Source organism: Myotis lucifugus, unplaced genomic scaffold, assembly GCF_000147115.1.
Source record: "Myotis lucifugus unplaced genomic scaffold, Myoluc2.0 scaffold_121, whole genome shotgun sequence".
NCBI classification, from domain to species: Eukaryota; Metazoa; Chordata; class Mammalia; order Chiroptera; family Vespertilionidae; genus Myotis; species Myotis lucifugus.
In genome coordinates, this window is record NW_005871169.1 from 1279729 (window position 1) to 1301693 (window position 21965).

The 21965-nt window shown below is 36.8% G+C and overlaps 1 protein-coding gene across 2 annotated transcripts in view; it reads right to left on the reverse strand.

Moving 5' to 3' along the window:
- Positions 1-2813: 2813 nt before the first annotated feature.
- Positions 2814-21965, reverse strand: part of ARL5B (ADP ribosylation factor like GTPase 5B) — a 30515-nt gene continuing 11363 nt past the window's right edge. For both annotated transcript variants that reach the window (XM_006093711.3, XM_014460014.2), the window contains exons 2-6: positions 17169-17229; positions 14826-14973; positions 12368-12451; positions 10184-10335; positions 2814-8967 (exon numbers count right to left, since the gene is read on the reverse strand). In XM_006093711.3, the coding sequence (XP_006093773.1) occupies positions 8919-8967; positions 10184-10335; positions 12368-12451; positions 14826-14969 (429 nt within the window). In that variant the 5' untranslated portion in view covers positions 14970-14973; positions 17169-17229 and the 3' untranslated portion in view covers positions 2814-8918. The remainder of the gene's footprint in view (positions 8968-10183; positions 10336-12367; positions 12452-14825; positions 14974-17168; positions 17230-21965) is intronic.

The following is a 21965-nucleotide window of genomic DNA, read 5'->3' on the forward strand; positions in this document are numbered from 1 at the left end:
ATGCTGCTGTTAAAAAGAAGGAACTCCTACCATTTGCAACAGCATGGATGGAGCTGGAGAGCATTATGCTAAGTGAAACAAGCCAGTCAATGAAGGAAAAATACCACATGATCTCACTCATTCATGGATAATAAAGACCATTACAAACTTTTGAACAATAATAGATACAGAGGCAGAGCTGCCTCAAACTGATTGCCAAACTGCAGTGGGAAGGCCAGAGAGAGTTGGGGGGCAGGAGGGAGGGGAGTAAGAGATCAACCGAAGGACTTGTATGCATGCATATAAGCATAACTAATGGACATAAGACACTGGGGGGTAAGGGAGGGTAGGGGTGTGTCAAGGGCGGGGGGGAAAAAAAGGACACTTATGTAATACCCTTTGTAATACTTCAAGCGAAAAATAAAAAAATATTAAAAAAAAAAAAGAAAGTAAAAAAAAAAAAAAAAAAAAAAAAAAAAAAAAAATTGGCAGGATGAAACCCTATGTAGTTTTGAGTGTTTATCAGAAAAAATCATGTTCACCTACTGAAGTTCTATAGCAGAACTCAAATTGAGGTCAAAATTCCTAAACTTCTATACCAAATCTGTACTTTCCTGGAGTGGCTCACAGAACTCAGAGACATTTACACTTACCAATATATATATGCCTAATATGCAAATTGGCCCCTTGGGAGTTCAACTGGGAGACCAGGAGTTCAATGACTCACTATGACATGCACTGACCACCAGCGGGCAGCATGGAATGAAGGAAGCCCCTGACCAGCAACTGGGGAAGGGAGGCCCTGAATGGCAGCTGGCAGCTGGGGAAGGGAGGCTCCAGCCCGCAGCTAGAAGGAAAGCCCCAGCTGACAACCAGAAGGCCCCGATTGACCCTGGTCACCCGGCCAGGCCTAGGGAGCCTACCTGTGCATGAATTTCATGCACAGGGCCTCTAGTCCTATATAATAAAAGGCTAATATGCTAATAGACAGAACGACGGAACAAACAACGGGTTTCTGTGATGTATGCTGACCACCGGGTGCACGCATGGAACATGGCATCGGCAGCAGGAGGCAGAGTGCGAACATGGCAGGTGTCGGCCATGGAGAGATGGTGGAGCAGGTGAGCGGTGATAGACCAAGGTAGGGTGCTGGTCACTGTCATTGGGGCCAGCCTCTGGTTGTTACTGAAAATTCTTTGCTCCCGTGCGCTGCGGTCCCACCCAGTGCTTGCACCTGCTGCCAGTGCTGGAGCTGTTGTTAGCACCCACTGCAGGCACCAGCTCCACTCACACCCACTGCCAGCGCCCAAAACCAGTCCCGATTGCTAAAAGCCATCATTGGGTGCGAGCGGTGGCTGCCAGCCCCGATTGCCCCTGAGGGCTTCTCCACCTTCCCCTCTCCTGAGGAGCAATCGGGGCCGACAGCCACCACTCGCACCTGCTGATGACATCGGCCTCGCTCGCACCTGCTGCTGGTGCCGGCCCCAATTGCTCCGCGCCGTCAGTGGGTTTGAGCGGGGCGGGTGCCATCAGTGCATGGGGGTGGTGGTGGCAGGAACAGCGCTGCCGGCAGACAGGAGACTAGGAATGTGGAGGATGGGCCAAGACCATCACCTGTGCCCATCACAGCCTTGTGGCCCCAGTTTTTTTCCAAGGTGCATGAATTCGTGCACCGGGCCTCTAGTATATTATAAAAAAACTAGAGGCCCAGTGGACAAAATTCATGCAGGGGGGGTGTCCCTCAGCCCGGCCTACACCCTCTCCAATCTGGGACCCCTTGGGGGATGTCTGACCGCCGGCTTTTATTATATAGGGTAATATAAAGGTAAAGGATACAGAACAGCCGATGGAGGTACACAGGATGAGGTCTGTAGGGTCCCCAAGGAACTGGGGTACACCACCCTATTGGCATATGGATGTGTTCACCCACCTGGAAGCTTATCAAATATTGTTCAGCTTTCATATAACTTCATTGGGAGTACCCGCCCCCCCAAAACACACACACACACACACACACACACCTTCCCCTTCCCAGAGGTTGGTGGGTGGGGCTGAAAGTTCCAACCCTCTGCTAACTTGATCTTTCTGATTAACTAGGAGACTAAATGTATTTTCTATTATATCCACTTGGACTGCCTTCCTGGTGCCCAGGGATTCCCCTTCTCCGTTAAATGTGGTCTAGGAGACAAAGAATCCATTCTAGTGAAAGACTGAGAAAGGGGAGATGGGTAGGAGAGCAATAACTTCCTGGTTTCTTCTCATGTTCCTAGGTCTCTGGTCCCATGCTATTCCAGAATCCAGCTGTATCCTGACCTTGGGTTCCATGAGCACTCGTGGGAGTACAGATCCTTCTCTGCTAGGGGTTGTACTCCTGTGGACACCAGGTAGTGGATGAAGATGATACGAGCAGTTGTAGGCATCTAAGAGACTTTATCGCAGATCAAGTAGCCATTGCTACCAAGGAGCCACCAGACAAAACAGTTCTTCAAAGTAGCCTCACAAAGCAGCCAAGCACACAAGAGCCAGCCACCTGCTGGTCAGTAGCACACTCTTATACTAGCTCAGAGAAAAGAGGCTTCTTGGCCAATAGTGACGTCAGTATTTTGGGTTATAGAAAAGTACCCCTGCCCAGTGTATACAGTAAGATTGCTGTGTCCTTGGTTTTACACCTGCATATGGCAAATTGGCCTTGAGCACCCGGCGTACTCTGGACAGGGCCCCCACAGCATTTATAAAATTCCACTCACTTTGTTAGATGAGATGGGTTTCTATCACAACAAAGAAGACTGTTAAAACAGATTTTATCTTTAAAAGAAAACACTGGTTTCACGTTATATTGGAAAAGTAATTATTTATTATGAAAAAAATAAAACTGTTGACTGAAAACAAATGAATGTTATACTGTATTGCACCATGATTGCAAATGAGGCAAAATTTGTCTAAACGATGAACATTCCAGAGTAAACAGCATCCTTTTACTTGAGTATGTAGACATGCAAGCAACTCATAATGTAATTGCAGACATAAAAAATCACAAGTAGCAGCAACCTAAACTTAACACATCAAAGAAGCCTTTTATGACAGTCATGAAGTTATTAAACATCTAAAACATGTCTTTTAAATAACCCACATTAGAAGCACATGCTTTGAACCATTTTCAAGTGATGATGTAAATGCTTTGCTTTTTAAAATTTTTAAATTAATGCTTATATAATGGATCAATAGCACACATTTCAGCTGCTTGGATGAGGTTAAGCATAGGCTGTGGTGTGAAAGACATTTTTTCCCCCTCTGTACAATCAGGGTACCCACAGAGTTCCAATTCATAATTTTGGCCTTATTAACACCATCTTCTATTTGACCAAGCGTAATAGCTAAGATATTGTTACAGCTTTTGCAGAAAGCCTTTAGCTTGAAGAACAACGGCTTGTATTTAAATCTTAAGAAATGAACATAAATATAGACACTTTATAGTTTTACATTCTGAAGCAAAAGTACATTATACAGGGCCTGCTGTTTCCTCCTTAATGCTCTAAAGCACCACTTTATGTTAAGATGGCAACATGTGATTATATTAATTATATTCTGATTAGAATAATGCAAGAGCAAGGCTGTTGCTTTTAATTTTTCCCTTTTTAAACCATGTTCTGTGCAATAGATAAAAAGGGTAAAATTTATAACTATTACATAATTGGAAAAAATATAACCATAATTTTATTTCACACTCTTAATGAAATAACAGTTAAAACTTTTTTAAAAATCAAAATGAAAAGTTTACACTGAACAGTTTACTCCAAGAGAACATAGGGGTTGTAGAGTCCCTGAATGTCCTGAGGGAAAATGTAAGATTAAAATATCTTATGAATAGGTCCAAAATATGTAAATAAATTATAATCAAGATCAGCTGATAGTCATTTGATAGCTTACCAACACCAGTGGAAATATATTCACAGTATAATATAATCAGATTTTAGGGTTTTTTCTTCCCCTATTTGATATTAAACTAATCATATACTGAGAACTTGCTCATTTGCTTTAATGAAGACAATATTCGGACCTGCTATGCCAGGCTAGCCCTGCTGGTGGTAAACAAGAATAAAATAAAAATCTCCAAGGAATACTATCCCTTAGTTGTGAATTTTGCATATTTCAAATAGAGTTTGGGTGAAGGGGTATTTATGGGATGGTTTAACATCCCACAAACTTGAGCAAAAGCACCTTATTATGGATTGGAAAATGAGGTAATTTTCAAATTAAAATTTTGTAAGTATGTGCAAGAGAACACTTCGTCTTCTAGAACTATTTTCTATTTCAAAAGACATGCACGACACATTTCACCATTTCTGAGAGAAAATGTAGATTACTGATTTAAAAAAATGCAAAAGATGCCTCTATGTGACTACACTCCCAAATTCTAAAAACCTGATCAGTCTTCAATCCTTTGGCCACATTAAAAATGACATAGGTCCAACCAGTTCTACAGTAAAATAATGTACTTTCTGGTCTAGTTTTAAGCGGGGGGAGGGAGGGATATTTAGTTTTCAAATTTTCTATTTACTTAATATCCTTTTAAAGATTTTTCTACTCATGTTTATCTTCACTATCAAGTGTTTTGATTTGTTTCTAGGTATGCCTCTATACCTCTCAAAATTTAACATTTCCCCCAACTATATACATTTAAAGCTGAATTTAGGTCTGCTGACTACAATAATTTTTCTACCTTAAATATAAAGTAGTTGAAATTATTGGCCTTCTCTATTTAGTTTTGGCCACGTAGTACTCTTAAAAAATACTTCTTAGAAACCTGACTTTTGGATTTCAGTCTTCACAGTAATGCTAAATAAATTTAATGTTTGTAAAATATTGACATTCTGGCTGTACTATCCTTTCAATGCTAGAAAGTCAAACAGAACTGCAGTTTGAGATGGCATGAGGCCAATAAACTCTGAATAAACTAACCCCTTCTAATAAGTAAAAGCCAAGAAAGCAAGGCATTTTCTAGAAGAGAGTACGTATTACCAGCAGAATATGTTGTTTCCTAAGCAGCTTACTAGCATGCTCTTAGCAATATGGCTTATTTTCTCTTTTGCATTGTTATTAGCTCAATTTAAGTTGATTAGCAGTTACTAGTTGAAATTTATTTTCTTATTCGATTGTATTCATATACTAAATGAAATTAGAAGGTGGGAATAAAAAAATAGATTAAAATGAATTTAATTTCACAGTACATGTATTTTTTTGTTTGTTTGTTTTTCAATTTTAATGTAGCATATGAAGATTCAGTATTTTAAAATCAAAAGACATGTTGAAGTTCTAGCGTAAGTTCCTGGGTATGTGAAAAACAATAGGGAGGGCACAAACAGTAATTGTTGAAGGTCAACTAGACAAGTAATGGCCAAACTAAGATTCAAATCCATCCTTTAGATAGCTAGCAAAATATTCTACCGGATACAAATTATCATGCTATATATCATTTTGTTTTTCTTTCCTTACCATACTGTATCTTGAAATGACTTTACCCTGACAAAATATAAAGGATATGAAATGTTTTGGATCCAAAGCCACAGATGAAAAGTCAGACTCATGAAGTTGGTCTTCAAATATAAATGTCAATGGAATTCCCCCAGCTCTATAAGCATAACAACAGTACTTTTTTTTTTCACCACACCAAAAATTTTTCTGCAGTATTTTATTTTCTTTAAAATTTTATTTGCTTTGTGACTCCCCATAACTCTTCAGAAAATATTGTATGCCTGCTGCCTATATCACTCACTGTTTCCATAGGAAAAGAAATATATATTTTCTCTTTATCTTATAGATAATGAAAGTTAACTTATGCTTAATGAAAATGACTATGGCTATAGGGGTTGTGCATGTGTAAAAATTATTTTTAACACTAAAACTTGAATTTGTTATCTTTCTTCCAATGAACATAGAATAAAATTAGACCTTTAAGCATACTAACACAGAACCTAAAAGCAAAAGTTATGTATTTAATGAGCTTTTCAATAGATTATAGATATATATTATTTCAGATTATAAAAAATTAAATTACACTAACAATATAAAATATGCAGTATAACCCCATATAAAAGGGCCTGTTAATTCTAAGAGTTCTCAAAAAGGTTTCAATAAGAGAGATGAGGCTAAATATGAACACAACATGCTCAAAATTAAGAAAAGTACCATATTTAAACTTGTTAGGGTAGCAATTACATTTTAGTTACAGCATATTTAAAAGATAACATTGTTTCTTTGCACTCAAATTAAAAACAAAATGTACAATAACCTCCCTAAACTAATGTTGGTAGGTCCCTTGCTTTCCACTATCTACGAGAAACTTTGCTAGGCAATTGAGGGGTTGATGGGTAGGATAAAAACTCCAATAATATCACTGTTAATTAGCTGCTAACTTGATTTCCAAAGAAAAGGTATAGTACAAAATTGAAAACTCATCTTAAAATATGAATATAGGCACTAATTACAAATTTACATTTTTCATCAGACAATATCCTAGAGTTTGTTGATTTACAATGAATGTCAGAATCAATGCTTTAGCATTAGATACATGGTTGGGTCAAAACATTCTCTTGGAGTAAAAGGTAATCAGTTTTTATATTACTGTAACAGGAAATATCTATTTAGAACCTATAATATACTTTTAAAAAGTCTTACATTAATTTCTCAAATTCCCAATCGGCACAAAATCTAGTTGAATGCCATTTCATTGTCAACACACAGCTAACATAAATTATTTCTAATCCAAAACAAAATGTTTTTTAAAAGGATTCAGAAAATAAAATAAATTGTATTTTAAAAATTAAATAGCAAACTTGAATCTATACTAGCAGTTGTTCACTTTCAATATAATGCTGACATGGTAATATATAAAAAAAAATAAACATATAATTTGATAAGTGAAAATTGAGCCAGCCAATCTTATTAGATACAAGACAAATTTCAAAGTATAAACAAGGAGTATTAATGTTTTTTCTCAGGACAGAGTTAGGAGAACTATACTCAGTATTTGTAGCTAAACTGTATAACCAAGAGAAGAATTTGGATAAGTGTCCTTTGGGTAAATAGTATTTTCATAATCTCTCTTAGTTTCACTGCCACATACACACCACAAAGCATCCATATTGATATGTCTACTCTTCTCTCAGGTTCCTGATTATGGGTTATATTAAAAAGAAAATTTATCCTCTATCTGCTATGAAATCACTAAGAAAAAGGTTCAAAACAATGTTAATAACAACTAGTTCCCAAAGTCCAAAAAGCTTTCATCTAGCCATTTTTCAGTTCTCGAGTGTGCTACCACTAAATAGAAATCAGAAAATTATTACCACATTCAACTACATATTAATTAGACTAAATAGAATAAATCAAATATACCTGAAAACAGCAAAATTTAAACCAACTTATAATAAAAAAATAGAATTAAAATACCATCTTTGAACAGGTATTTTGATATTCTTAAGAACACTGAATCCTATTTTTGACCCAAATGAAAAAAAAATACTGCGAAGATGAAGTATTATTATTCTCTAAGTATGTATTTTATCCCTTTCATTATAGCAAAATCATACATTTAAGATAAAGAGGATTAAAATTACCATACCTGTCCTCAAGGTATGCATTATTTATTGTTCATATTAGACAACTGCCTTGAAAACTTTTAAATATTATCAAATAAACACTTTTGATAGTTATGACTTTTTTCCTATTTTTTAAATTTATAAGTTGTTAGTATATTAACTTTGAGTCTCATAATACTATTCTAAAAGCTAGGATTAAATTTAGCAGTTTTCCTATACTCCAGCAAAAGACTTTAGAGCAAGAGGCATAACAATAAAGATGAAAATTGTTTCAAGCTTATTACTACAACCTCAAATAGATTTAAGAAAAGCCATATGGTTTTTTTAAGTAATATACTGCTGGTGGTAGTAAGAATATTACAGACACAATTTCGAATTTTAAGAAATAAAATGAACTCTTTATATTCTGTTTTAGCTTTGCCCAAAGCAGATGGGATGTCCCTTGCAAATGGAATAGTTGAACTTTAGGCTGATAATAAAGTTGTTGATAATTTATAGTAAAATATATTCCAAGTGGCTGGTTTTAATATTAATGCTGGTATGCTTTAATAACTACCAATATTTATATATGCATTGAATAATGCAGCATTCTTAAAATACCATGTTTATCCAAAGAAGGGTATTTAAACAAATATTTTACCTTGATTAGTTTTTAACCAAAACAAATGCCATGTTATAGGCAGAAATGTGGACTTAATTCTTTTAGATAATAGCCTACATAATTTCCATGCTAACAGTAACTTAAAATTATTCCATGACTTGCAATAATGTAGAGGAGTTAACTCATTTAAAGTCAATTTTCATGATGTTTAATCTTCCTCACATATATCTTCTAGGCAGATTTCTTTCTCTATAAGTTCTGTCCAAAAGGTAAGTGGTTTATAGAGGGAGCAAATACTTAGTGCTGGTTAAGTTTGCAAGCAGTACCCAATGATTTCCTCTAATACTTTGTCAAACCAGTCATTATCTGGTGGGGGAGGGGTGGTCAAGAAATGAGAGAACTTGGTCATTAAAGTCATTACAATACTTCAGGAAACATTAGACATATGACAAACATTTCTTACAAGGCAGTCATTGAATAATTAGAATAAGCAGTCAGAAAAATTCTGTTGCTGAAAACACAGTTATACATTAGTGTTCATCCAACTGAAGATTAGTGCATTAAAAAAAAGTTAAGAAAAAATCTTCCACGTTCCAGTTCAGCTGCACTTGATTCAAGTGTTGCTCATAGAGGTTTGTGTTGTTATAAATTAAACATGCTGCTGCCTTAGCAGCCAAAGATACTAGGAAAAAATGTTCATGTCACAGAATAAATAGAGCAGTCTCTTTCAAGCAAAACAGTTATCTCACACCAATTCTGGAGGTCATCCACTCTAGACCTTGGCATAACCTGAAACAAAAGAGAAAAATATTTTCAAAATGAAAAAGTTTAGGTCACGTAGGTAAGGACCACATCGCAAGCATCTCTAACCGCCCCCCCCACCCCCGCCACCCCAGCAAACAAAGAAAAAAAAAATGAAAAAGTTTATACTTAAAAATTGAAAGCATACTTGGTACTTCAAAAATTATTTATACACTTAAGCGACAATATTCAGGTAACACTAAAATAAGTGGAAATTTTAAGTGCAAGAGTCACTTAAAATGACCTTACTCAGTTGAGTAATGTGGGAAATAGCTTCAGTCTCATCTAGAGGATGCAGCTTTGGCAGTTTTTCAACAAGATTGCAAATACTCCTCATCCCCCACTCCTTTAAGATGAACTAAAACTGCAACCACTATAGAAAGATAACAGTACTTCACCTTACCCTCCTAAATTCTATAGAATGGAGGCTTATAGCTCAATCTTAAAAATATAGGTCAAAAAAGTCTACATGTAGCATTATATTACAAGGTATTTCTAGTATGAAAAAACTAAGAAGGTCAAGTTAATTTGAGCATAAATAAATCCTGGAAATAAACTGGGTAATCCATGCTTAACACACTGGGTTCTCCTTGGCCTATTTATCCAAACTCAAGTTCTTAGAAAAGGAAGAAAATACTATAATGGCATTTATTTCAAATGTTTATTGTTTAGAAATATGCATCCCAAAATGACTCCTGATAATAAAGGGGATGTACTCTTGTGGAAAGCTAGGAGTTTAAGCTTAATTAAGCCTTTGCAGAAAAGGTGAAATTTCTTTGATGCTTCCTCTTTAAGTCAAGGGATATTATAATTTTCTCCCAGAAAGTAAATGATAAAACCATGAAATGAATAACTAAAAATTAGATTGCAAAAATTTAATTCAAAAGTTTATTACTTTTTTGGTAAAACATTCTGTTTGTATTAACAAAAAATTTGTCACTAACTTTGTGAAATTGTAATTTAATACGTTAAGTGCCAGTCACCGGTGACTGACACTGTATTTTCCATTCGGAAGACAAAACAGGCTGGACGCTTAACATGTTAACAACTGTAATTGACTAAAATTATTTCCTGAGACATAACATAAAAACCATCTCTAGTTAAGGACCAAAATGAAGCAGGATCAAAGAAGAAAACAAGTTGGCATAAAAAAATGGAAAGTAATGAAAGAAGTCATACCTGCCCCATTCTGATTAGCACTTACCCTTCTCCTGTTAAAGCACAGCAGGACTGAATGTGCCATGGGTGGTCCTTAATTGAACTAAGGGTGAGGTATTTGGATATTTCAGCTGCTGTCATACACCCTTTCATATCCTGTTTATTTGCAAAGATAAGGACGGCAGCCTTCCTTAAATCCTGCAATCAATATGAAATATTCTAATACCTGAAATATCCCAACTCAAATTAAACTAATGAACACAAGGGTAAAATGTACTCTATTGGACAGTTACAATGAAATCCCTCTACTTTAAAATGAGTAGGCACAGATTTTTAAAAAATATATATTTTTATTGATTTCAGAGAGGACGGGAGGAGAAAGAGAGATAGAAACATCAATGATGAGAGAGAATCACTGATCAGCTGCCTCTTGCATGCCCCTTACCGGGAATCTATCCCGCAACTCGGGCATGTGCCCTTGACCAGAATCGAACCCGGGACCCTTCAGTCTGCAAGCCGAAGCTCTATCCACTGAGCCAAACCAGCTAGGGCTAGACACAGATGTTTAACTTAAAAATTTTATGGAAACAAAAGGAAAGATCTCAAATAATCATGATTTAATAATTCAGTCTAATAAAGATAGATTAATCATTACATGTTTTATAAAGATGGCACATAATATTCTGTACAATTGGCAGGTAAACAAAAATTTTAAATATAAAAATCTGTACTAATAAAAGGGTAATATGCTAATTAGACCGGACACCTTCCGGATGTCCTTCTGGACAAAGCCAGGGTGGCGGGGGCCGAGACAGAGGTGGTTAGGGGTGATCAGGCTGGCAGGGGAGAGCAGTTAGGGGTGATCAGGCCTGCAGGGGAGGGAAGTTAGGGGTGACCAGGCCAGCAGCAGAGGGCAGTTTGGGGCGATCAGGCCAGCAGCAGAGAGCAATTAGGGGCAATCAGGTCTTCATGTAGTGGTGACCCCAACCATAAAATTTTATTTTCGTTGCTACTTCATAACTGTAATTTTGCTACTGTTATGAATCGTAATGTAAATATCTGATATGCAGGATGGATTTTCATTGTTGGCGACTCACAGGTTGAGAACTGCTGAAGGGGGTGTAATGTTGCTACTGTTATGAATCGTAATGTAAATATCTGATATGCAGGATGGATTTTCATTGTTGGCGACTCACAGGTTGAGAACTGCTGAAGGGGGTGATCAGACCGGCAGGCAGAGGCCCTTAGGGGTGATCAGGCTGGCAGGGAAGCAGTTAGGGGTATCAGGCAGAGGTGGTTAGAGGCGATCAGGCAGGCAGGTAGGGGAGTGGTTAGGAGCCAGAGGTCCTGTATTGTGAGAGGGATGACCCCCAAGGGGTCCCCGGATTGGAGAGGGTGCAAGCGGGGCTGAGGGACCTACCCCCCTCCGTGCACGAATTTCGTGCACCAGGCCTCTAGTATTTTTATAAAAGTATAAAAATATTCATAGGGATGATAATCCCTATCTCACCATAGTGGAATTCTTTTTGGTTTCCTTGAGAAAGGAAGAAAATCAAATTGGAGAAGTCTCAAAAGATATTTACTATCTTATGTTGAGTGATGGGAGCATGAATGTGTTTTATTATTGAAGTTTTTTTTTTTGAAATATTCATAATTAAGGGATCTCAAATTATTCACTAAAGAATTTTCAGTTCTTATAAACTCCCAGAATTTTATTATTTTATTTTTTAAAATATATTTTTATTGTTTTTTAGATAGAGAGGAAGGTAGAGGGAAAGAGATAAAAACGAGAGAGACATATCAAATGGCTGCCTCCTGCATGCCCCCTACTGGGGATCAAACCTGCAATGCAGGCATGTTCCCTGACCAGAATCGAAAAGGGGACATCTTGGTCCATGGGATTACGCTCAATCCACTGAACACCACCAGCCAGAAAACTCTTGGGATTTTAAACACTTAAGTTTTCCCCTTTTCTGCTTTGATCTATCAGCTTTTTAAGGCATACATCGGTAGTTTTAACTTTGAAAAATTTTTTCAATAACAGTAATCTAAAAATTAACATGCTGGATTTTTTTAAGTTTGAAAAAGTAATGAAAAATTTTATTAACTTAATATATACAGCTTTGTTAATGATGAAATAACCAACACCGGAGCATATTAATATTTGTAAAATGCAAAATCAATATAGAGATACCTTACTCCATTATTTATGTTTGCTTTCAAAACTTACCTCATGAGCCAACATTCTGTATAATTCTTCTTTCGTAATAGCTAATCGTTCCCTGTCAATGCTATCAACAACTAGAATGATGAACTAGAAGACAAAAAGATAGAAAACTGAATGGGTTGTTGACATTTTCTACAAAACTATTTTCAAGTGATAGAAGTACTTTCTTCACATGGCATCATCTTACTATAAAACAGTGTACTACTTTTTCATCATAAAGGGTTTATGTTACATGGAATTACATCGAGCAGTACAAAATAACTTGTAACTTCATCAAATACAAACCATGCCCAATTTTATTTTTTTAAAGTGATATTGAATACATAATATTCTGTAATACTAAGATTTTAAAAACCAAGTAATAAAAAGTAATTTTAAGAAAATCACAATAAGTAAAATATTTGCTAAACCTTAAAAGTACTCTACAACCTTTCATTTAGGCAAGCAATAATTATGTTTACAGTCTTCTGTCTATTTGAAAGAAGTACACAAACTAGTTTGAAAGAGAAACATTAAAAAATAATGAATGAAGCATTTTTTACATAACAATATCAACAATAAAAGCACAAGAAAAATGTGTTACTTAGGTGTTAATATGCTAAAGATGATGCAGGTGAAATTAAAGAGAGCAAAAGAAATTGGAAAAAACTGTTGGTAACTGTATATAAGAAAAGGCAGGTCTCACACACATTAAAAATAAAAACATCTTTGATAAGAAAAATAAGGATATATAATGAGAAAGAGCTCCTAAACTGAGCATCTTATGTAGAAGGAACAGTTAAGAAATGAGATTAAATGGTGTTAAGGATTATAGTAGAGAAAGTGATGCAAAATAAATCAAGACAAAAAGGGTAGAATCAGATTATTCAGATCTGTAAAATTAGGGAAAGAGACAACTAGGGTAATCTGAATATAAACTGAGAAAGGCTTAGAAAGGGATAAAAAAATAAAATAGAAGAGATAAATGTAAGAACCAAGGCAAAGTTAGAATGGAAATAATTCTGTAAGTTAATGAGAGTAAGATATCAGAAATTAGTCATCAACTGTAACTCCTTGTATTATAAATGAGTCATTTCATCTTTTGGATGACTCCTCAACATAAAGAATTTAAGAAGATGACAAGGGTGAACAAAGCCATCAGAACACTACTACAAAGATAATAAGATCCTTACCTAGAATCTAAGATTGCAAATGCTATGTGTTATACAGGTGTGCTGCAATAAAGGCTGATAGTTCTTTGTAGTAATTTTGCTATTCTTGTAGAAATAATTAAAATATCATTTCATGCAAATGGTGTCAGCAATAATGTATGTCTTTCTGGACGCATGCTAAGTCAATTTTCAGCAATTTCAGTAACTACACTTTTCTAATTCTACAAAAGTATGTGGATCAGCAAGAATCATTTTGACCTGCTCTTTTTACAGCTGCAGTTAACTGTGAGCTTTGAAAAAGTACCAACAGCTATGCTGCTTAAACAGTCATAATGCTAAAATGTTGTTTTTCTCTTACTTTCCAACAAAAGTTATTTTACTGTAGAAATAAATATATTAAGCTAATTTATGAGCATAATATTTGCTTACCAACCTATCCTCCCTTGCAAAGAAAAAAAATTTAAGTGCTACCACAACTGCTAAATATCTACGTTATGCCATACTGGTTTTATCAGTCATACATGGCACTAGAATATATACACACATATACATATGCTATCAATATAAATCTAAAGGAATACATGTTTTTATTTAAAAAGGCAAATTATTCAACAAAGTCCTTGCATTCCTTCCAACCCCCACAAAAAACCCCACTCAATTTAAAAGGCTTCATTTTAGAAAAAATAATTTATTTGTTGTACCTCTGTAAAGAAAAATTATGCATGTAATGGTATATTAATATTCTCAAAGATAAGCCTTTCTCGACAGCATTGCATCTATATTTTATTATTTTTTAAATCTGCTTCTAAGAAAAAATAAAAACAGAAATAGAAGATATTCTAAATTTGTTCCCTAGGTTGGCTATGAAATAATAAAATAACGAATAAGTGACAGAAGTCTGGGGTCTGGCCTGCAAATCCATTACAAAAAAAAAAATTACAATATAATCACAGCAATATTTTGAATGTTCAAATGATACTATTTGAAAATCTGTATTAAATTATACTCAAAGCATTTTATTACTCCTCTAATAAAGCTGAGATCTTGGGAAAGATATAACTTATCCTCATGTCCAATTTCTCCAACAATGGAGATACTACAGTATTAAGGTGAGGATAAACTGGGAGCCCGCACACCAGTAAGTACTCATCTAATAAAAGCTCCCATTGCTCTTTCTCTTTTATTTGAAACCCCAAATTCCTAACTAAAAAAGGCAATTGTCAATATGACTTATGTATAGCCTATCTATTTTCTGGGTTTACTCTCTGGTTCTTTTTATTAAATTTACGTTAGTAGTAACTCTAGTATACCTCTGTGTTTGAGTAATACGTGTTCCAGGATGACCGCAGTGACTCTTGACCACCAATGTCCCACATAAGAAAATGAGTGTTCTTCACAACTATTTCTTCAACATTGCTTCCTATGGTAGGAGATGTATGAACCACTTCATTCATTAAGCTGTTGAAAGATAGACACCATAAAAGCTCTTTTGTATATTTTGAGAATCTGAAGCAACTTTTAATCTCTGTATTTAACAGGAATCAATCTTCCTTATTTGCACCAATGATGGTAATTACATGCATCAAAAATAGAACCTTAGAGAACATTTGTACAAACAAATATCTAGACAAAGAATAACTACAAAAGAAAACTGTTCTTTTGTTAATGGAATAAACTACGGGCTTGATCTGGATAGAAGGGAACTCTGTGGTGTGAGGTTGCATTTCTGTGGCCAAACTTTTAATACCACCATGTCCTGTTATCAGTCAGAGCAGAACCAATGCTCCATCCTGGAAGAGCAAGTTTCTAGGTGACTGGGACACCAATACTTACAGTGTAGCATCCATGGAATAGTAGGCTATTTATAATTTTGAAGGCTGTCTATGTGAGAAAACTGAGACTTGGCTCAGCCATAAATATTAGTTCAGGCCTATTAACCTCAATTATAGTCTTCTTTAAAAAAATGTTTTATTGATTTTTTACAGAGAGGAAGGGAGAGAGATAGAGAGGTAGAAATATCGATGAAAGAGAAACATCAATCAGCCATCTTCTGCACACCTCCTACTAGGGATGTGCCCGCAACCAAGGTACATGCCCTTGACCGGAATCGAACCTGGGACCTTTCAGTCCGTAGGCCGATGCTCTATCCACTGAGGCAAACTGGTTAGGGCTCAATTATAGTCTTAAAAAGAAAGGCAATGGGCAAATGAAAACTTTAATTAAAATTAATTCTAAATATATTTAGTATAGAGATACTCATATCACATGTATTATCATAACCATTCGTTAAGCTACATTAATTTATTCAACAAAGATAAATTTGCCTCTAACATGCCAGCGTTGTATTGGAAGAAACATGCTAATCCCTTCTGGGTATTATATATATTTTTGAAGCTGTGCACAAAATTATTTCAACAATAGTGACAGGTTTCTGAAATGTTTATATATGACTAGAGGCCCAGTGCATGAAATTCGTGCACAGGCAGGGTCCCTAGTGGGTGCTGGCTGTTGGCCAGGGCCTCCCTTCGCCTGGTGGGGCTGGTTGGAGGGAGGAGCTGTGGGTGGTTGGCCAGCCGCCCCCACCTCCTGGTCGAACTCCTGGTTGAACTCCTGGTCAAGGGGACAATTTGCATATTAGGCTTTTATTATATAGGATATTTAAAAAAACAAACAAAAAATAACAAGTAGCTACTCAACTTAAAACAATAGCCATAACTTAGAAACTTTTTAGCAAAGTAGCTGAAAAATATGTTAAGCACTGCTCAAGTGAAATATTTCTGGAGAACTGTCAGCTGATATATTTAAGATGAGGTGGGAAGACACAAGAGCCACACAATGGTGCACTGTGTTTTTTATAACCACTTGTTAAAATGCTTCAGACACAGAGCCATTTTCATTGCTTAACACGGACCATTTCATTGGCAATAAAAGGATAATGGTATATACTTTGACAAGTGGACTGATGTGCTGTTAAAATTTCCTTAAAGTATTAATGTACTTCTCTGAAAGTCTCAAGCTTCTTCCTGTTGCAAAGCTACTAAAGCAATATTTTCAGGGGCAATCTTCATTTCTTTTGATTTGACAAGACTGGCTATGATAAACATTTCAAGAGTTATTAGGAGAGTAGAAATAACTTCCTAGAGATAACAATCTATTTACATAAACCTCATTGTGAGACTAAATTAATGAAATGCACTTTATCACCTCACTCTAGCACTATAATATGTGCTTTATTTATCCTAATTTTATATTAATTCTTTCTTTCAAGGACAGAAAATAAGTTTGTGAAGGCTTTAATAAGCATAGTTTTTTAATTTTTAAAATACGTTTTTGTTGATATCAGAGTGAGGGAGGGGAAGAGATTAAAACATCAATGATGAGAACCATCAATTGGTTGCCTCCTGCACACCCCATACTGGGGATCAAGCCAGCAATCCAGGCATGTGCCCTGACTAGGGATCAAACTCTGACCTCCGGGTTCATAGCTCAATCATTGGCCACACCAAACAGGCATTTTTTCATAAATTTTGTGCTCAGTAAAATACAAAAACATGTTCAAGTTTTTCCATTATGATACCTTATCTTTATTAATTATACAAATTAGTTCCAATAAGTAAAATAATGAAACTATTTAAATATACACTCATACTTACAACTGATAAAGAATGGTAGTTTTCCCTGCATTGTCCAGTCCCACTATAATCACTTTGTGCTCTGCAGAGAGAAAGCAAACGAAAAACATTTAACACTGCTGCATACTACAATTACATGCTTTCAACAATGATTATTAGCTCTCGAATGAGAATCATGCACTGGATATTTTAAGACTGTTAAAAAACGGAAAAGAAAAGATAACTTACTCATGATGCCAAGACTACTTGCCTTAAGTGATACAATCTATTATATTTTTATCTAGCTCTCTTACAAAGGAATGTTGGAGATAGGAAAGCAGGGAGGACAGGAGAACCTGGCCACTTATATTGAGTTTGGGGTGATAAAACCCAGTACTAGTCTTGACAAAATATTATAACTTAAAATGTGTGTTTTGTTTTTTATTAAGTGTTTCATACACACCTGCCTGCCATCTCTACTAATCAAATTAACTTTTTCTCAAGTTGTTTTTACACCTGGAAGTTTTCCCACCTTCATGCACCAAGATTTTTTTTTCCATTTACTTCAAAGCTCAATTTAAAATGTAAATCTGAAAAGTTTCCTATTGCTAATAAGACACACATACTCTTAACCAGTTTTCCATTCCCTCCATTAATCTACAGATAAATACACAATTACTTAATATTTAACTTTTTTTTTTTCCAACTGGATTTTACAACTCTTTTGAGCAGATACTGTTTTGGTTCTATGTACAACAAAAACCTCTTCATTCTCCTCCTTCTGTACTAAACAGTAACTTCATTCATAAGTAGTTTTTAAGCCCAATCTAATTATTCTGTTAAGCGATATTTTAACCTATACAGAATACTTAAAGATTGTTCTTCCCCAGGGGAGAATGTTTCAAAAGCTACTCCTCAACAGGGTATGTAAGGAAGCTGCCATAAGAACCACAATGCAATCAACTGATCTAAAGCCAATGATATGACACAGTTCATATCAGAACCCTGCTCCTCTTATTAACCTTTCATGAATGTCAAAATTCTCATTTTATATCTAATCAAATATCAGGTCATATTTCCACTCTAAAATGTTAATATTGCATCAAAGCGTGGGGCCATAATTTACAGACAAGTTCTTAGGTGACAAACCATCTTTGTATCTTCTAATGACTTGTCTGCTGTAACAACATAATATTGCAGAGCAAATGACATGGTTCTCTGGAAGGGCTATTATCACTATGGTAGAAGATGCTTTGTAAAACAAAACAAAACTTGCTTGCTTATTATAACTCCTAATTCTCCTTTTCTGACTTTCTCGGTTTATAGTCTCTAATTTCTAGTGGAGCCAATCTTGGAGTGTTGCTCCATCTTTCTCCCTTATAGTATAAGAACAAGAGCATTCTTATCAGTGGAGCAACAATCCCACCACCCGGCACCAAGCAGTCTAAATTTTGGTGACAGCTGGAAACCACCTGCCTAGCATCAGGGGACCATGGGGGTCCTGAAGGCCTGAAAGGGAAGCCTAGTCTAGAGGTAAGCTAAATGTCAATCAGATAAACATTAGAAGTTTAACATCATTTTTACTTACAGAGCAGGTAGTAGAGATTTCCATTTCACTAGAATTTAAATATCTAAAGCTGTGAGAAAATTGTATACTTTTACAACTTCAACTGATCTTCAACATATATTTATTTCTAAATCTTCAAACTACTCTCCAAGAAAACAAAATTATTTATTTGTTAGACTCAATCCCAGTTAACCTTAAATAGGGCAAACTACAACATGGACAATACTAAATCCTTTATTTAGAATAAATCTTGCAAACATAATTATAAAAAATTTACCTTCTTCTTGCTCTAAGTCACTGTCACCCAACTTGGTGACTTAGCAAATTTGGTATATTGGATACAATGAAAACAAGTCTGAATTATTGCAAAATTTTATAAAATTTTCAGAGAATGTGGTGTCACCATCTGAGACCTGAGGCCTGGATCTAAGGAAGTCCAGCTCTTCAGAGGAAAATTAGCCATTAAAAAAACAAAAACAAAAAACTAACTGTTCAATATTATACTGATTATAAAATACTAGAGGCCCAGTGCACGAAATTCACGCACAGGTAGGGTCCCTAGGGGCTGCCGCCCAGGACCTCCCTTCCCTAGCTGCTGGCCGGGGCCTTCCTTCATTCCGCGCCACCCCGATGGTCAATGCATGTCATAGTGAGCAATCAAACTCCCAAAGGGACACTTTGCATATTAGGTATGTGTGTGTGTGTATACATATATATATATGTATATATATAAAATAAAATAAAATATTATAACTTGGAACAGACTACAGAACTTGAGATCTATTCTCTCTCTCCCACCTCATCGGCACCCATGAGAACTACAATTCTCCAAAAACACACAAAACTACTAACCCGGTGAAATAAGTTAGCTTGAAAAGTAGGCAGATAGGGTAGTGATCCAGCGGGAAACAAAGGCAGGTATAACATAGACAGGGGCAGACACGGCAGTTTGAGCAAGCCTAATCACAGAAACCAACCATGTTTTTGGACACAGAGCAGAAAGTATGGGAAACCAAAGGAGGGCCTGCAGCAACAAGGTGTATATACACATAGAAACAGAGAAAGTTTAGGTCCGTGGCTGGGCAAGAACAATGACAGAATCAATCAGGTGGTGACATAGGTATATATGGAGCAAGCCTGTAAAACATGTATACTCCTACAATGACTTGCTTTGCTAGCAACCCATTATTTGGGGAGTCTGAATCCGCTTGTAATAAATTTTTCACACTTTTGCTTAAATCTTCTGGTCCTCGGAACTCATTCTTCGGCATCGAGACACGACCCTGGGGGAGGGAGGGGGGATCCTCAGCTCACCTTTCTGGTTAACACTGGGTCACCTTGCTTATCCTATATAATAAAAGGCTAATATGCAAATGGTCATCATGCCCTCACACGTAACGACTGATCATCAGGCGGCTACGTGCGCAGCAGGCGCGCCCAGTGGGCAGAGCTGCGTGCACAGCGAGGCATGTGCAGGTGGGTGGGGCTGTGTGTGCGACCAGTCACCAGGAGATGCATGGAGCCCCTTTCGGTCCCCGTCCCCCCCACCTCCCGCTCCCATGGAAGCAGCGGGCGACCTACTGTGCACAATTTTCGTGCTGGAAATGTATAGAAAAGGAAATGGAGGTCTTATGAAATTAAGTAATTTGTTTTAGTAAACATAATTAAAAGCTAGCATTTGTTCCCTGCTCGTTTTACTATAAAATACTAGTAGCTCGGTGCACGAAATTTGTGCACATTAAAAGGGAATTAATTGCCCTAACCGGTTTGGCTCAGTGATAGAGCATCAAACTGGCCACCTGTCGATTCCATGAGGAAAGGGGCTCCCTCCTCCCTCTTGTCAGGGCCCGGGGTGCAGGAGAATGGGGTTCCTGGCTGGCAGGCCACTGACAGCAAGCTATCCAACAGCGGATTCTGTGAGGAATGGGGCTCTCTCCTTTCTACTATCAGGGTCTGATATGAAGGTTGGCCATGCCCCCTGTTGGGCCAGATCCAGAGTCCTACCATGCCGTGGCCTCAACCTCAGCAACCCAGGACTGACTGCTGCTGGGTGCTCCTGGTGCTCTGAGGGTGGGTTCTTCCCTCAGGCCACAGGGGAAACAGCTGGGGAGGGCGCAGCCCTTGGCAAAGCGACCCAGGATTCAGTGGGTCCACACTCCAAGGGCGGGTTCCTGCCTCAAACCCCGCCCTCACCAGAAACAGCTCGGGGGAGGGTGCAACCGTTGCCAAGACAACCCCTGCAGGACTGACTTCCTTCCGCTTGGTCGCCAGACCTGGTCGTGATCAACACCACCCAGGGTTTTTATATAAGTAGATTAACCCCCCTCCCCAATTCTTCAGACCCCTCCCCATTCCCACACCTCAGTAACCATATTCCCGGATGACAAAATTTTGTTAAGAGCAATTACATAAATTTGATGATTCAACAATTCAACATTTATTGAGCTCATTATATACATAACTGTAATATTTGTGATTAAGACAAATAAGGCAAGGTCTCCACCCTCAAAAGTTTTGTAAGCCAGGCATGTAAACAAGTACTTACAATATAGTATCATTAGTACAAAGCAACAGATAGAAGTATCAAATGGTAATATTCTTAAGGATAAATCAGATCTAGAATCCAACTCTCAGCTAAGGAAATGTCAATTTTAAAAAAAGTAATATTCTAGACTGTCAGTTTTAGTGTTTTCCATGCACTATGTAAGTTACTCTATAAGAATGTGATATCACTCCTCATTTCCCTAATGAGGAAATTGAATGTTAGGTTAAATAACTTGCCTATGGTCACATTATTGGGGAATTTGGCTAATAGTCTCCCAACTTGATGTGTTCCCACTTTTGTGACACAAATTAAATCTTACAATAAGTAAGAACAGCTTATCTGATAGAAGAAAGACAACTAACAGGTAAATAAGGGGATTAAATGTAGATAAGGAAAGAAAATCAAAGAACCTAATTAATTATGTTGAACACTCTAAGGCAGTGGTTCTCAACCTTGGCTGCACATTAGAATCACCTGGGAATCTTTTTAAAATCCTGATTTCTGGGCCTCATCCTCCGGGAATTCTGTTTCTTTGTTATGGGGTGAGGCCACAACATTAGTAACAAAGAGGAAGCCTGTTTGACAAGGTATGGGCAGCTATACACCTGCATGGGTCCCTTCTCACATGGCTCCCTCCTCGGAGAACTTCCGTGTATAAGATGCCCCTCGATTTTCAGTCTAATGATTTTAGAGAAGAATGGCATCTTATACACAGAAAAATATGATA